This window comes from Fukomys damarensis, unplaced genomic scaffold (assembly GCF_012274545.1).
Source record: "Fukomys damarensis isolate Sample0158 unplaced genomic scaffold, DMR_v1.0_HiC HiC_scaffold_39, whole genome shotgun sequence".
Lineage (NCBI taxonomy): Eukaryota > Metazoa > Chordata > Mammalia > Rodentia > Bathyergidae > Fukomys > Fukomys damarensis.
This window is the reverse complement of record NW_022900951.1, coordinates 61,891,081-61,908,010: the sequence shown is the minus strand read 5'-3', so window position 1 is coordinate 61,908,010 and position 16,930 is coordinate 61,891,081. Positions and strand designations below refer to the sequence as shown.

The 16,930-nt window shown below is 36.6% G+C and overlaps 1 protein-coding gene and 1 long non-coding RNA gene across 3 annotated transcripts in view; one reads left to right on the top strand and one right to left on the bottom strand.

Moving 5' to 3' along the window:
- Positions 1–5,042, bottom strand: part of LOC117284741 — a 40,195-nt gene extending 35,153 nt beyond the window's left edge. The window contains exon 1 of the long non-coding RNA XR_004515829.1: positions 4,907–5,042. This is a non-coding gene — a long non-coding RNA (uncharacterized LOC117284741). The remainder of the gene's footprint in view (positions 1–4,906) is intronic.
- A 65-nt stretch (positions 5,043–5,107) lies between these two features.
- Positions 5,108–15,502, top strand: Taf9b (TATA-box binding protein associated factor 9b). 2 transcript variants are annotated; one of them, XM_010641327.3, is made up of 7 exons: positions 5,108–5,212; positions 5,789–5,870; positions 6,177–6,313; positions 6,395–6,529; positions 7,252–7,327; positions 12,180–12,290; positions 13,461–15,500. In XM_010641327.3, the coding sequence occupies exons 1-7, from the start codon at positions 5,162–5,164 to the stop codon at positions 13,622–13,624; spliced, it is 756 nt and encodes a 251-aa protein (XP_010639629.1). In that variant the 5' UTR covers positions 5,108–5,161; the 3' UTR covers positions 13,625–15,500. The 2 variants fall into 2 exon arrangements, with proteins under 2 accessions (XP_010639629.1, XP_033616217.1); XM_033760326.1 differs by lacking the exon at positions 12,180–12,290 and having other exon boundaries at positions 13,461–15,502.
- Positions 15,503–16,930: the final 1,428 nt, after the last annotated feature.

The window sequence follows — 16,930 nt, the reverse complement described above, 5'->3', positions numbered from 1 at the left end:
CCGAGTACAACCCCTGCTACCCAAAAAAAAAAAAAAAAAAAAGAAATATAAATCAAGATTAATATAACATCAGAAAAAGCAGATCTATTTGCTGGGCATGGTGGTGCACGTCTGTAGTCCCACCACTCGGGAGGCTGAGGCAGGAGCATCACTGTGAGTTTGAGACTAGCCTGGGCTACATAGTGAGTTCCAGGTCAGCCTCAACTTCATAGTGAGACTCTGTCTCAAAAAAAAAATTAGCTTAACAAGATACTAGCAAACAGAATACACAGGGTCATCAAGAAGATCATACATCCTGACCAAGGAGGATTTATTCCAGGGATGCAAGGATTCAAAATACGTAAGTCAATAAGCTTAATATACTATACTTACTTAAAAGAGTCAAGGACAAAAACCATATGATCCTCTCAATAGATGCAGAAAAAGTATTTGACACAATTCAACACCCATTCATGATAAAAAAAACACTGCAAAAAATGGAAGAGATTATCTATATCTCAACTTAATAAAGGCTATCTATGAAAAACCAACAGCCAACATCATATTAAATGGCCAAAAACTGAAAACCTTCACATTAAAACCAGGAACAAGACAAGGAGGCCCAATATCACCACTCCTCTTCAATATACTTCTGGAAACATTAGCCACAGCAAATAGAAAAGAAAAAGAAATGAAAGTAATAAAGACAGGAGAGGAAGGAGTTAAACTGTCATTATTTGCTGATGGTATGATACTCTACATTGAAGACCCAAAGAATTCCACCAAAAGACTTCTAGACTTAAATGACACTTTCAGTAGAGTAGCTGGATACAAGTTTAACATTCAAAAATCAATAGCCTTCATGTACACAAATAACAGATGCACTCAGAGAGATTCAGGAAATAACTCCTTTCACAATAGCATCCAAAAAAGTGAAGTATCTAAGAATCAATCTAATGAAAGAAGCAAAAGACCTCTACAATGAAAACTACAGCACTCTGAAAAAAGAGATGGCAGAGGATATAAGATAATGGAAAGATATCCCCTGCTCCTGGGAAAGAAGAATCAACATAGTGAAAATGGCCATACTACCAAAACTGCTATACAGATTCAATGCGATGCCAATTGAAATTCCAACAGTATATTTCACAGAACTAGAAAAAATAATACAAAAATTCATTTGGATCCAGAAGAGACCTAGAATAGCAAAATCCATCCTAGGCAACAGAGACATGGAAGCAGATATAACAATTTCCAATTTGAAAGTACACTACAAAGCCACTGTGATAAAAACAGCATGGTACTGGCAAAGAAACAGACCTGAGGATCAGTGGAATAGATTGGAAGATACAGAAAAATCTCCAGATGTACTCAGCTACCTCATCTTTGACAAAGGAGCCAACCATCCTCAGTGGAGGAAAGATAGCCTCTTTAATAAATGGTGTTGGAAAAACTTCATTTCAACCTGCCAAAGATTAAAACTAGACACTTATCTTTCACCATGCACTAAATTAAAATCCAAGTGGATTAAAGATCTAAACATTAAAAAGAGTCACTAAATCTGCTGGAAGATAAGTTAGGCAGAACTCTTGAAGACATTGGCATAGGAAAAGACTTTATAAACAAATCCTCAGTAGCATGGCAACTAGCAGAAAGAATTAACAACTGGGATCTCATCTTATTAAAAAGCTTCTATACTGCAAAAGAAACCATCAACAGAACTAAAAGACAACCTACAATGTCTGCTCCTCAGACAAAGTACTATTATCTAGAATATATAAAAAACTCAAAAAAATCAGGCCTCCCAAATATAAAGACCCGATTCAAAAATGGGCATCTGAAATGAACAGGCATTTCTCAGACAAAGAAGTAAAAGCAGCAAATAAATATATGAAAAAATGTTCCACATCACTGGTCATTCAAGAGATGCAGATGAAAACAACACTGAGATTCCACCTCACACCACAAAGAATGGCTGCTATCAAGAAATCAAACAATATCAAATGTTGACAGGGTTGTAGGGAGAAAGAGACCCTTCTCCATTGTTGGTGGGAGTGCAGACTGGTGCAACCACTATGGAAGTCTATATGGAGATACCTCAAAGAACTAAAATTAGAGGTTCCATTTGACCCAGCCATCCCTTTGCTGGGTATCTTTCCAAAAGAATTAAAAGAATCATATCACAGTGATATATGCACACCCACGGTTATAGCGGCACAGTTTGTAATAGCTAAAAACTTGGAAACAGCCCATTTGCCCATCAGTTGGAGACTGGATAAAGAAGATGTGGTTTTTCTATAAAAAGGAATACTACTCAGCCATACAAAATGAGAAAATAGAGTCAATCATAGGAAAATGGATGGATATTAAGGATATACTCTTAAGTGAAATAAGTCACACATATGTAAATATTGAATAGTTTCTCTGGTGTGAAAAATTATAATTGTACCAAAGATCATAATGGTATAAATGACAATTTGAAATAGGGAGAAAGGAGCTAAAGGTGTAGGGAAAGTGGGAAGGGTAGGGGAAAGCTAATAAGGGAAAAGAAAAAAATATGAGAAAATGAAAAAATGGAAATAAAGTGTTTGTAAAAGGGGAGGGGTGGAGGGGATGATAGGGAGGGCAGGGACAAGGGGAAAAACTGAGAACCAAGACCTGTCATGTAAAGGTACCAGATCCCAATAATGGATTTAACTGTACTGTATACCTAAAATGTACCAATAAACTCAATGAGGAAAAAAAATGGACAACTAAAATGAATAGAAACTTCCCAGAAGAAATACAAATGGCCAATGAATATATGAAAAATGGTCAACATCTCTGGGCACTAGAGAAATTCAAATTAAAACAACACTGAGATTTTATCTTACTCTTGAAAAAACGGTATCACCAAGAAATCAAATAAAAATAAATGCTGTAGAGACTTCAGGGGAAAAGGTACCCTTTTATTACTGGTGGGAATATAAACCAGTGCAGCCACTGTGAAAGCAGTACACAAAAGCCTCAAAAAAACTAAAAATAGAAATTCCATTTCACCCAGCTATTCCCTTTCTACTTATGTTTCTATTAAGGTTTTTGTATGTTTGGGTGGATTGCTTTGTTGTGTTTTGTTTTAGTTTGTTGTTGTTGTTGTTGTTTTTCTAGTACTGCATTCAAACTCAGTATCTTGGGCTTGCCAGGCAGGCATAGTGCTACTGAGTTACATTCCCGGCCCCTACCTACCTTCTAAAAGAGTTAAAGACATTATATTATATATTACAGTGATACACACAAACCCATGTTTATAGCAGCACAGTTTGTAATAGCTAAATCTGGGAAGCAGCCTATATGTCATCAACAGATGAATGCATAAAGAAAATGGTGCTGGGCTACAGGGTGGTGCACGCCTGTAATCCCAGCACTCGGGAGGCTGAGGCAGGAGGATCTCTGTGAGTTTGAGACCAACCTGGGCTACATAGTGAGTTCCAGATCAGTCTCAAATACATAGTGAGACCCTGTTTCAAAAAAGAAAACAACAAAAAAGAAAATGGAGTATTTATACACAGTATTTATACACAATGGAATACTACTCTGCCATGAAGTATAAATTTGAGTAATTTGTAGGAAAATTGATGCATTTTGAAACTAATGTTAAGTGAAAAAAATAAGATGTACTAGCTTAAATATCATAGGGTTTCTCTTATATAAGGAACCCAAAGTTTAAACAAATTAAAGAGCAGAATAGAAGGTAAATAATAGGAAACAAGGAAATAGGTCTTTTTCAAATAGTATGGGGACTGTAGAGACGGAGGGAGGGGAAAGGGATGTAAAGGGGACTTAAAAAATTAAATGTGTTATATACATGTACAAATTCCCCACAATAAATGTAAACATTATTGCAAATATATAGTAATAAAAATGATATTTTTTAAAAAACCTATGGGTGGGCCCTATTTTGGAGGGCAATTTCTATAATCTTGGTGAGTAAGGCTGTTGGCTTCAACTTCATTCCATGGTAGCACTGAGTGGAGATGCAGACACAGACAGATATCTTGAAACTAGGAGGTCATCCTCACCAGACTCGTTATTATATTACTTGAGAATTGTGAGGGAAAGTGGCAATGTGGCTGCCCACTCTTAGGTGAGTCATGCTGTCTTTTCCTGAAATGGAGATGCTTGGGTGTTAGCGGATGAAAATGTAAAACAGTTCTCAGGGATGTTTTAAGCCAAAAATACTGAACTGACACTTCTTTTTTGAAAAGTAACTCAGGCTGGATGCATGGGTCTCAAGAAATTCACTCAGATTGTTCTGAGGAGAAATGTGTCAGGAGCAATCTAGAAGGGAAGGAAGGGCCCTATGTTGGCTTCAATGGGAACACAGCTGCCCAGACTAAAAGATAAAGCTGAGGGGCTTCAGTGGAAATCTGAAGGCAACTAAAGTTTTGGCTGTCCATCAATGTAAAATGGGCAGTCATGGCAGGATGTGAAGCATGACAGAAGCTGACCTAAATCCCACTAACCAAAGTCCTCAGTGTATAGAGCTATTGGGTAGGGCTGCCAAATTTATTTTTCAAAAAATCTAGGATGCCCTGTAAAATCTCAGTGTCAGATCAACACTAAATAACTTTGTAGTGTAAGTATCAGCATAATCCATGCAGTATTTGGGATACATTTATAAAAAATGTATTCCTTGTTGGTGTGATATTCAAATGTAACTGGGCGTTCTGTGTTGGACCTGGCAATCCTAATACTGAGGCAGGTGGAGGCACAGCTCCTGCAGGAATTTCAGGGAGCCGGACCAGGACAGTGTGGTAGCAGAGAGTTCGAGGAGGCATCCCAGCCGAGATGGCCCATCAGCTGTACCATCTGTGTACAACTTTGGGAAGACAAGCTTCTCCACTCTTCTACATCACTTAGCTCCCAGCACAACTCTCAGAAGACTTACACGCCTCTTCCAGTCCTTCTAGCTGGCTCCCACTCTGTCAGATGATGGACCCCAGATGCCCGACGCCTGAGCGCAGCTCTCACAAAGCTGAGTTTCCGGTCGACCGCGTCGACCAGAGAACTGTGAAAGGGCTGCGAAACGGCTGTAAAAGGACAGCCGGCTCAGTAACACCTCCTCCCGCCCCCTTAGGGGTGGAGTCTGAGCGAGGACTGAGTGAGCGGCTCTCTCTCCCCTGACGCCGAGAGGCTGGGTAACATGGAGTCCGGCAAGATGGCGCCTCCCAAGAACGCTCCCAGAGATGCGTTGGTAAGTGCGAAGGATGAGAGACCGGACGTAAAGCCCAGCACAGCCGGGAGCCTGCGACCCAGGCCCAGACGAGGCCTGGAGGGTGGGCTCGCGCGCTGGCGTCAAGCCAGCGGGGTCCGCCGGAAGTACAGGTCGGGCGGGTTCTCCTTGGCCCCCGGGGACTCTCCTGCAGCTCTGCTGAGCCCCTCTAGAGAGTCGCTGCCGGCGGTACGGCGCGGGCCGGCAGCCCTGCTTTGTCTCCTGGGCCTCAGGCTTCCGCCTCGTTGTCTCACCCTATCTGTGAGCCCTGAGTCTCCGTGCCTGGGCTTCTGATGCTAGGCTTCCCCCAGGGCCACATCAGAAAATGACAACCAGCCGGAGTCACCCCTGCCTGTACTGGGAAAGCCAACCTCTGTCATAAATTAATTAATTAATTAATTAAAGTTTTGAGCGAGAGCATATAACTCATTTGGTGTAATCATTGGGAGGAACCTAGCAAAGGGGGACCTTGTATCATACTTAGAAATACTACCTTCCGTCCAGTCTTGATACTCATTACCTAGGTTATGCATCTGGCATTTTTATTTGAATCCACAGGTGATGGCACAGATCCTGAAGGATATGGGAATCACAGAATATGAACCAAGGGTTATAAATCAAATGTTGGAATTTGCTTTCCGTAAGTTGAGAAAAAACTTGTAAAACTTGTGAATTAGAAAAGATCATTTTATTGTAAGAACATTTTCAACCAAATTGTTATTAATATAGAAATAACTAAAGCACTAAAAAAGCTCAGGTTATAGGACAGTAGTGTTTACAGTGTACTATTGTATCTGTTTCAAATGTATCGTATGAATAGGATAATTAGACAAAACCAAAATACATAAACTTTTCTGGAATTAGTGGAACCTTTTATTAAAGTTAAGTGGCCATAAATATTAAGCTCTCTTCATATGCTTAAGGAAAAATTGTTTTGTTCTTAAAGGGTATGTGACTACAATTCTGGACGATGCAAAAATTTATTCAAGCCATGCTAAGAAACCTAATGTTGATGCAGATGATGTCAGACTGGCAATCCAGTGTCGTGCTGACCAGTCTTTTACCTCTCCTCCCCCTAGAGATGTGAGCAAACATTTATTTGAAGTTATTTTTACTTACAGTTTTTAAAGTTGTAGTTCTAATCAGAATTTGTTGTCCTCTTAGTTTTTACTGGATATTGCAAGGCAGAAAAATCAAACGCCTTTGCCACTGATTAAACCATATGCAGGACCTAGACTACCACCTGATAGATACTGCTTAACAGCTCCAAACTACAGGCTGAAGTCCTTAATTAAAAGGGTAAGTTTATAGTCAACTTTGCTTTTAAAAAATTATGGGATATGATAGGGGAATTTGTAAAAAGCAAATTCCTATGGATAATGCAAGAGATCAAAGCTTAAATTTTAAAAAGTTTTAGAGGAGAAGGAACTTTATTGTTCATCTAATCAAGTAGTCTTTTTTCACTTTAGTAAACTGAGACTGAACTCATTTATGGAGTGAATGGCAAAGCTATGCCTGATTCTCAGGTCTCATAACTCCCAATATTTCCTCTATGCTATAGATTTGCATGAGATATGATAATAGTGTAAATAATATACCATGAGGGGGAGTTGGACCAGCTTTCTTAAATAGGACTCTCCCACCACTGAAAAAAATTCTCTATATTAGGCCGTCTTTGTTTTCTGAAATTCTATGCTATGAGACTTTTATTTCTTTTTGGATTAAAATATTAACTAGTGAAGATTAAAAATCACAAGGAGGTTAGCTCCTATCCCCATTCAGATAAGAGTCCAGCTTAAATACCATACATATTTACTTAGATACTCATATCTAATTTTATATAGATATGTACATGTATATATGTTTGTGAAAACTCTAGTTTAAATATTGGATTTAGAACACTGAAACAGCAAAAACAAAACATTCTTGACATGGTTATCCACTAATAATTTCACTCTTGGTTAAGTTGAAATGTCAAATCTTAAGAAAAATAAAACTAACTTTTCTTTTAAATCCCCTAGGGACCTAATCAGGGGCGACTAGTTCCCCGGTTAAGTGTTGGTGCTGTTAGTAGCAGACCTACCACTCCTACTATAGGTAAGTAAAAGGAGGAAATAGCTTTTCTAGCTGGTAAAAAAGAGGTGCCTTAGCACTTGGTTTTGAACGATAATCCAAGTCAAAAAGTGAGTCAGAAATTCTTGTATGTCATCCTCTAGTGAAAGTGTACATAATAGTTGGATTTCAAAATGAGAAAGCTACAGAGTCTGACCCCAAATGAGTATAAAATTGGACATTGCCCAACACCACTGTTGGTATGAATTATTGTACCAGAAAAGAGTTTACCCTCTGCTGTATTGTTTCCATCTTTTATACAGATGCAGTTGCCAAATACACTTAAGTCAGCAGCCTTACTGTTAGAAATTTCTGTATAAAATGGAAATAGTTTTTAAAGGGGCAAAATGTGAAAAGCATAAGGATTTTAAAATATATATGTGTGTGTGTGTGTGTGTATATATATATATTTTTTGTTTTGTTTTGTTTTGTTTTGTTTTGTTTTGTTTTTGTTTTTGAGACAGGGTCTCACTATGTAGTTGAGACTGACCTGGAACTCACTATGTAGCCCAGGCAATCCTCCTGCCTCAGCCTCCCGAGTGCTGGGATTACAGGCGTGCACCACCATGCCCGGCCTAATTATGTTTTTATTACTAACAATTTTTAAACAGTAAGAGACTAGCTTGGGCAACATAGGGAAAACCTATCTTAAAACAAAAAAAAGGTCAGAGAAAGCCCCGTCAAGCTATGTCCTCTGTCCTTTTTGATAGATCTCTGTAATAGTTTGAACATTTTTACTTTCTGTTTGGTTTGGTTTGGTACCAGGGATTGAATTCAGGACCTCCCACTTGCCAGGCAGTCACTGTGCCGCTGAGCTACATCCCTGGCCTTGAACATTCTTTCTTTCTGACACAAGATGTTCTTTTCCCATCTTATGTATTTTCCTACCTTAGTCCTACAATTAACCACTTCTCCAAAGAGCGCTGGTTCCTTTTAGTGGAGAATAGGCTTTAGAAACTATCATTTAAGCCAGTCATGGTGGCATGTATCTGTAATCCCAGTACTATGGGAGGCTGATGCCAGGAAGAATATAACTATGAGCCCAGCCTAGGCAACTTTCCATATAGCTTAGGACAAGGCCCTGTCTCCAAAAAAGGTTGGGGATGTAGCTTAGTGTGAAGGCACTGGGTTCACTCCCTGGTTCTGAAAAGAAAAAGAAATAATTATTTGTTAATGTCATTGTTTGAACAAGGAAAAAGTGTAATTAGATTTCTTGATTTTTTTTTTCATTTTTTCTTGCTGGGTTTCTTAAGAAAAAATAGTCAAAATGCTTTCATTAAAAATTTCCCTTTTCAAAATATGAGAAAATGAAAAAATGGAAATACAGTGTTTGTAAATGGGGAGGAGAGGAGGGAGTGAAGGGAGGGCAGGGACAAGGGGAAAAAATGAGAACCAAGACCTGTCATGTAAAGGTACGAGATCCCAATAATGAATGTAACTGTACTATATACCTAAAATGTACCAATAAACTCAATGAGGAAAAAAAAAGTCCCTTTTCTTTTCAATGTATTAATTTTATAAATCTTACTGCTATAACTTGAATCCTGTAGCCGTTTTATACCTCTAGTATAAGCATTTGATTTTTGAGGTGTGAACTACATCTACTTCTCAGGATATAAGTTATGTTTCAGCATTTTAAACCTATCACACAGACAGGTATGGTGTTGCATGCCTATAATCCCAGCTACTCAGGAGGCTAAAGTAAGAGGATCACAAGTTCAAGGCCAGCCTAGGCAAGGTAGCAAGACCCAGTCTCAGCTAGGGATTTGCTCAGTGACATCTCGCCTGCCTCGCAAGCACAAGGTCCTGAGTTCAATCCCTGGTGCCAAAAAAAAAAAAAAAAAAAAAAGACGCAGTCCCAAAATAAAAATTTTAAATAGTCTGGGGATATAGCTTAGTGATAGAAAGCCCCTGCCTACCACATGCAAGGCTTCAATCCTCAGCACCACAAAAATAAAACCAACCTGATATAGTATTAGATATACATTTCTAATTACCTACATAGGATCTTTGTGAATGGAAATGTGCATATGTAGTCTGTGTAGTATTTTATCATACACTGTTTGTGGATTTGAGTATCAATTTTTAATTTTTTTTACTTTTTGAGACAGGGTCTCACTATGTTGCTCAGGCCATTCTCAAATTCCTGGCCTCACGCAGTCCTTCTGCCTCCGCTTTCCATATAGTTTAGGACTATAGGCATATACCAGCATGTTTGACAGTATCAATTTTTAAACTCCTAGTCCAGTGATGGCAAACCTTTTAGAGTTTTCAATGATAACAAGGACCCACTGTGGAACACGTGGCATAGGTTCACCACCACTGCCCTAGCCTGTTACATGTTTTAGGCAAATTAACAAATTTCAATTGTCAGTTGTGATTTTTATTCCTAGTCATTTGTTTTATATGCTGTAGAGAATTTTAAAATCTAAAATGAGGATGCTACCAAAAACTGTTATTAAAGATGTAAACTGTAAATTGAAAAAATTAAAATTAATTTTATATACTTTAAGACGTGAACATCTACTGTTCACTTTTAAAGCCTTAACTCAACTCTGTACCTTTTTTTTTTTTTTTTTTTTTTTTTTTTTTTTAGATCGAACTCGGGTCCTTGTGCTTGTAAGGCAGGTGGCAGAACCACTGAGCTAGATCCCCAGCTGTATACCTATTTAAATAGTTTAACAATTTGCCAAGAAAACATCTACTTACTGCAAAATTTTACTTTTCTTGACAAAATAAAATACTTATTTTGCCTCATTAAGCTTCACCAAATTCTTTGGACCACTCCTTAATACATGAGAAATCTTGCCTTAAGGATAGAACTATAAGGTACCACCTTCTGGGTTTGGGAAAAGAGCATAGGAACCCAGATTTCTGGATGCCTTTGGGTTTTATTTCTCCTTGGTCCTTAAAGATGATGCTGGTTACACTGTCTTTAGCAACTCTGACCCTGTGTAAAGGACTAGTTCCGGGGGAAAGGATGTATGGAAAGCCTACATCCCCAAAGGAAAACTTAAGACACATTTCCATAAATTTTTTTGATGGAAATGACAGCATAGATATTAAATCTTGCAAAATTAATCTATTAAACAAACATTTGTTAAGCACCTGGTAGGAACAAGGCACAAGAGCCTATGTTCACAAGGATGAAAAATGTTAGTCAAGGCGTATAAGCTAATGAGTGAAATAAGATACTAATAAAAAGACTCCTGTGATGTGTTTAGGGAATTTCAGTGGCAGGAAATTAGCTTTCTAACTGAGCAAATCAAGGAAAATTTTATAAAATAGGGTGAGAATTTGAGATGTGCCTTAAAATAAGTAGGAGTTAGGGGTACAGTTCAGTGGTAGAGCACTTGTGTAAGACCCTGGGTTTGTTACCCAGCACCACAGAAAAAAAGTAAGAAATAGAATTTAGCTGAGGGTTTTAGACTAGGTTGTCTCCAAGATCCCTTTGTGTTTAAAACATCTCTGAACACAGAAAAGGAGTAAGTTTCTTGTGCCCACCTGGCGATCCCAAGTCTATTTGATTGGCTTCTTTTTTGTTAGATGCATGTTGATTTAGATTCATAGGGATAGTAGACATCCTCTAATTCTCAGCAAGTGTCAAACATTAAAAGTGACACCTAAGGTAATTAGTAGATGTCTAGAGTCTTTGTTAGTTTGTTTAACATGTTCTTGATGGGGTCATAATTCATATGTCTCATAGCTGGGGAAGCTCTGATTTGATTCAGTTGTTTCTGACAGTTTGAACCACTGGTGGTATGTGCATGACTGTCCCATCGGGTGGCTGTACCACTTCTCGGGGGAAGGGGGTCTTTGATTACAATCATGCAAATAAAGGCATTGATTTAACAGACTAGATGTCATCATGTTACAATTCTAAAGGAAAACATTAAAATGATATAAAAAATTCTAATACAGTTTATTTGTAATAGAGCAATTATAAATGCCTATTAAATACACCAACAGTGCAAGATTTCCATGTTAAAATTTAGAGAATTAATTATTGATAAACTATTCATGAATATAAATACATTTAATTTAATGAAATAAATCTTGATTACTATAATTTTTAATTGGTATGAATAATATTAAATTTTATATTTGGGCAGTAATTATTCAAATATAAGCAACTAACTAGATTTAGTCTATTTTATAGACTTTTATATTAGTAAAAATTTTGATAAAAATGATAAGATCCATTTGTACCACCAGTGGTACAAGCTGCCTAATGGAACAGTCATTCATGTACCACCAGTGGTTCAAGCCAGTAGAAGTGTATTAAATTCCCAACTTAATCGTTTGTATAGCTAAAATTTGCCTACTCTGTATTAGATGCTGTTTGAAGAACTTTGTATGGGTTATTTTTACTTAATTCTAACAAGAATTTTGTGAAATGGGTACCATTGTCCCAATTACACAGATGAGAAAACTGAGGTACAAAAAGATTAGTTTCCCAAGGAAACCCAACTAAGAGGTAATGAAGCCTTGATTCAAACTCACAAGATAGGCTCCAAAGCCTACATTTTTTTACCACCATACTGTATTGCACCTTGCGGTTTTTATTCATTTGTTTTGTGGTGCTAGAGATGGAACCAAGAAATGCAGACATGCTAGGCAAGTGCTTTATCACTGAGCCACACGCCCAAACCAGTTTTGTAGCATCTAAATAAGTTTGTAAGCTTTTGAAAAGTCACTTTTTTCTTATTTGAAATGATACTTTGTCACCTTCCCTTAGTTTCTTGTGCTTTGAAGATAATTTCTGATAAGCTAATGAATGTAGAATATAAATCTATCTAATAAGTTATCTAATGTGTTCTGTTAATTTTAACTACAGCAGCCCCACAAACAGTGTCTGTCTCAAATAAAGTTGCAACTCCAGTGTCAGTGACAAGCCAAAGATTTACCGTTCAGATTCCATCTTCTCAGTCCACACCTGTCAAACCAGGTAACGCAAAGGTCGGGGGCAGAATTTGTGAGTAATTTACAATTATAGAACAGTTTACATTCTTATCCAAAAGGTTAAATTGTTTTAATATTACACTAGGAAGGTGGCAGTAATGCTGTAAATTGTATGACATTTTACATATATGTAACATTTTCATGGGGAGGGGAGAATATTCGACATGTTCACCAGATTGTCAAAGAATGCTATAAACTAAAAAATGCTAGGGTCCTAAAATTTAGGGCATCTTCAGGGAAAAAGCACTTAAGGTAAAAGCTCGAGAAAATCATACAACTTTGTGACAAATATGTGTGTGTAATCCAGAATGTAAATGTAAATTCAAATGAAAAGTATATCTTTACTTACTTCATAGAAGGATATATAACTATAAAGTAAATATACATATGGTTGGAATCATACTAAATATAATTCTGGAATAGCATAGTCCACTAATGCATATGTTTACATTTTTTTTAATTCAACTGCATACAATAAACAACTTTTAAAACCTATATGAGAAACATGATTCCTGGCCTTAAACATGTGCATTTAGTATGTTCTATGATGAATCCAGTGTACTAAGTACTAATTGAAATTTCAGATAGTTGAAATATAATAAAACCTCTCTAACTTTGCATTAGATATATTTAAGTAGATTTAATCTTTCTATATACATAAATCAGATGACACATTGTACCCTATAACTTACACTTATTAATTTCCAATAAAATAAACATTTAAATTTTTTTAATTAAAACTCTTAATGCAGTGGTGGCACACGCCTGTAATCCCACTGCTCAGGAGGCTAAGACAGAGGATTGCTGTGAGATTTAGGCCAGTCTGGGCTGCATAGTGAATTCAAGATCAGCTGGAACTATACATAGCAAGACCCTGTCTCGAAACAAAAAGAAAAAGACACTTTTAATGCAGTATAATTACCAGTGTTTCTTCTGTGACAGTGATGATGAACCTTTTAGAGCTTTCAATAATACAAAGAGCCCACTGCAGTGTGCATCCTGTAGGTTCACCACCACTGTTGTATGTAGTTGCACTCCATTATATTGAATTTTTTATTAGAATTGCATCCAGCTTTGTTATTTATTTACTTTTGACCATATGTTTTAGATTCTAGGTAATTCAAAGTTTTATGGGTATTTTCTTCTCTATTTACAGTTCCTTCAACCACTGCAGTTCAAAATGTTCTGATTAATCCTTCAATGATTGGACCCAAAAATATTCTTATTACCACCAACATGGTTTCTACACAGAACACAGCCAATGAATCAAACCCACTGAAGAGAAAACATGAAGATGATGATGACAATGACACTATGTAAGACATATAGTCTAGGCTAATCTAGATGCATTTAAAAAGTATAGTTGATTTTGAGTCAGTATACCAGAATAGAGCATTCTATATCTTCTTGTCTTAGAAAACTTAAATACAGCTTTAACATTTTTCACATTAGTTTAAACTGTTAGATTTCTTTAATGAGAATATAAGTGTTTTCTCATTAGACTTGAAGTACAAAAGTACTTGTTTTTTTAAGAGTTTTAATGTTGAGTCCTACCATGGCAATTGTTTTTGAAAGCAGTTTTCTGCCATTTATCACTGACAGCAGCACTTAAGTTTCAGTTTCCACAGCTGAGTCAGTGTTCTAAGTAACACTTAAATAAGTACTTTCTTTTTGTAAGATAAAAACGTCACTAACTCTTTTGACCAAATCTCTCAATTTAGGAAACAGCTTTGGAAAGGATAGATTTAGAGAGGTTCTAAATCCATTCTGAATGTGTTTAAATTCCTTGGTCTTCCCTGATTTCCCATTTTGACTCTTTTTCTACTTCCTACTTGTTTTCTGTACCAATCACCCATAGGCTTAAGTTTCACCCCATTGCCCCTAAATTTAAAAGGTTATAACTGGAACTTTTAAAATACCATTCCTGATAATACAGCTCAGTCACATTTTCATATTTTTAGAACTTGCTTTACATGCCTGATGTTCTGGTTCACTTGAACCTGAAGGTTTGTGTTTGCTCTTTGTTTTTCACTCCATACCAGAGTAGTAATTGGGTTTTACCCCTTGCCTTTCATGCCTCTTGAACTTTACTATGCTTTTGACATATAGTTTTGGGTCAGTTACACTGCCTTGTATTCCAAGTTGATAACTCTACCATATTTTATATTTTTTAGTTAATAGAGATGCCATAGCTGAAAATCTTCCTTGATAAGTAATTTACACTGGACCTAGCAAAATCACTGAAGAAAAAATGTTTTCTTCCCACCACATGCATATATGCTTTGGTCACTACTGCCTAAACCCTCCTATTGTTGTAATTCAGATAATTTTTCTAGCTTGTTACAGAGGATATCACACATAAAGTGAGATCAAACCTGAAAGCAGACTCTAAAGGTTCCCTTTCCTCTGTAAGGCCAACAAGGAAAAAAAAAGCAGTGTCGTATGACTTGCATTTAGGTGCACTCTTCATAAGTATCCCAGTATTGTTGCTAAATACCTTCCAATATTTCCACATCTAACAGTCTTATTGGTAAGATTACAAAGCTTTTTACAATATGAACAGACTTGTTTTATTTAGTTTAAGTAAATTTGACATGTCTGTCATAGGAATACTTATGCAGAATTTTCTGAAATAAATCATCATAAGTAAGAATTTGTAACCAAGGATCCTCAAACTTAGTCATAAATTTCATTTTAGGATGGTGCTTGACACATCTGAGAAATAGTCCAATAACAGGGAAGAAGTGTCTCATCACAGTTTGAGTGTTTAGGGATGTGAGGAAAAAGTAATATAGAAACTTTTTAAAAAACTGATTAACATCATAGGACAGAAATGTTCATTGTATAGCATAGATATTACTTGAATGTTCTCAGGGAGGTAGCATGTCAGAAGGCCTAGGTTCTAATCCTAGCTTCATTATTTACCAACAGTGTGACCTTATTTCACCTCTGAGCCTTGTTCTCCTTACTAGTAATAAGAAAATAATACCTACCCTACCTCCCTCACAGGGATGTTGTGAGGGTTTATTGGTATATGTGAAAAGTCTTTCAAAATTGTAAAATGCCATATAACTATAAGGAATTATTAATGAATTTGTTCCAAAGTTATTAATAAAAAGTTATGCTTATCAGTGATCTTTCATTTCTGATTGAAGGGATTCAAGGAAGGTGAATAAAGTACAGGAATTCTGAGGGCCAAAAAGCAACTGAGATTTTTTTTAATGGATGAATTATATATCAGAGATTTACTTGCTGCTTTTATTTGCAGCATGACTCATAGTAAAGCAAAGTGAAAATGAGTGAAAGAATATATATTTAAATCTGTTAAAAACAGCATGCTCTGGTGGGAATTTGTACATTTAATTGGGGACTACAATCCGAGTTTCCATTCACTTAACAAGTCAGGGTGCCCTTTCAAATGAAGACTGCTACATCTTTCAGATCTCCTGTCCCTAATTATTTCCAGCTAAGTCTGGTTTCAAAAATTTCAGGCAGCTCTTGTTCTCTAGCTTTTAGGTAGGTGGGTGGGTGAGTGAGTGAGTGTGTGTGTGTGTGTGTGCACGCGCGCGCACTTATGTGTGCTTATGTGTGCTTGAGACAAAGTCTCACTACCAGGCTGTCTTCAAACTTGTGGTCCTTCTGCCTTAGCCTCCCACATGTTGGGATTACAGACATGAGCTATGGAGTATCTGACTCAGTTCTTTTCTTTACAAAATGTGCTGATGGTGAATGGGTAAGAAGACTATCATCTCAAGTTCTTCCCTATACAAGAAACAAATATTTATGATCTGAGTACAAAGGAAAAGGCAGCATGGGAGGAAGAATGGAAGACTAGTTCATATTATGGTGATCCAAAGAGAAGTATTCAAGGGCCAGGGATTTAGTTCCACCGCCTGCCTTGCAAGCACCAGGTCCTGAGTACCCACCAAAGAAGTGAAGTATTCAAGTAATATGGAGCAGTGTTCATAATATGCCCCCATTTATATTTTAATATATGTTCATATACACGTGGTTAAGCTCTTTATATGCAGTAAGTAGCTCTAGAATGAAGGAAACTGGTCTTAGAAAGGTTGCTTCTAGGGAAAGAAGCCAGAAGATAAGGAACAGAGGTAAGAATGTATCTTATTACTGTGTACCCTTTTTTGATCATGAGCAGAGGGAAATTTTAGACATGAAAAAGAAATCAGGAAACAATGAGCTAAAGAATAGATTTGAATTCTTTGTTCCTAACATGGAAATATTTTTCTGTATGTATATATATGTGTGTGTGTGTGTATATATACACACACATACAGAAAAAAATATATATAATGTGTATATATATGTGTGTGTGTGTGTATATATACACACACATACAGAAAAAAATATATATAATGTGTATATATATGTGTATGTTTGAATTCTTTGTTCACAACATGGGAATATTTTGCTATATATATGTATAAAATTCTGGGAATTAGAAGTAAATTTATCACTTAAAGCCTATACTTTTATATATTTTATATATTAATTTTATATATTAAATCAGAAAGAGCACACTTGAACTATTCTATTTATATGCTCAGAAGTTGTCCATAATCTACTGTCTTCCTTGACTAACTTGTAAATTCTTCCTGGATATAAATA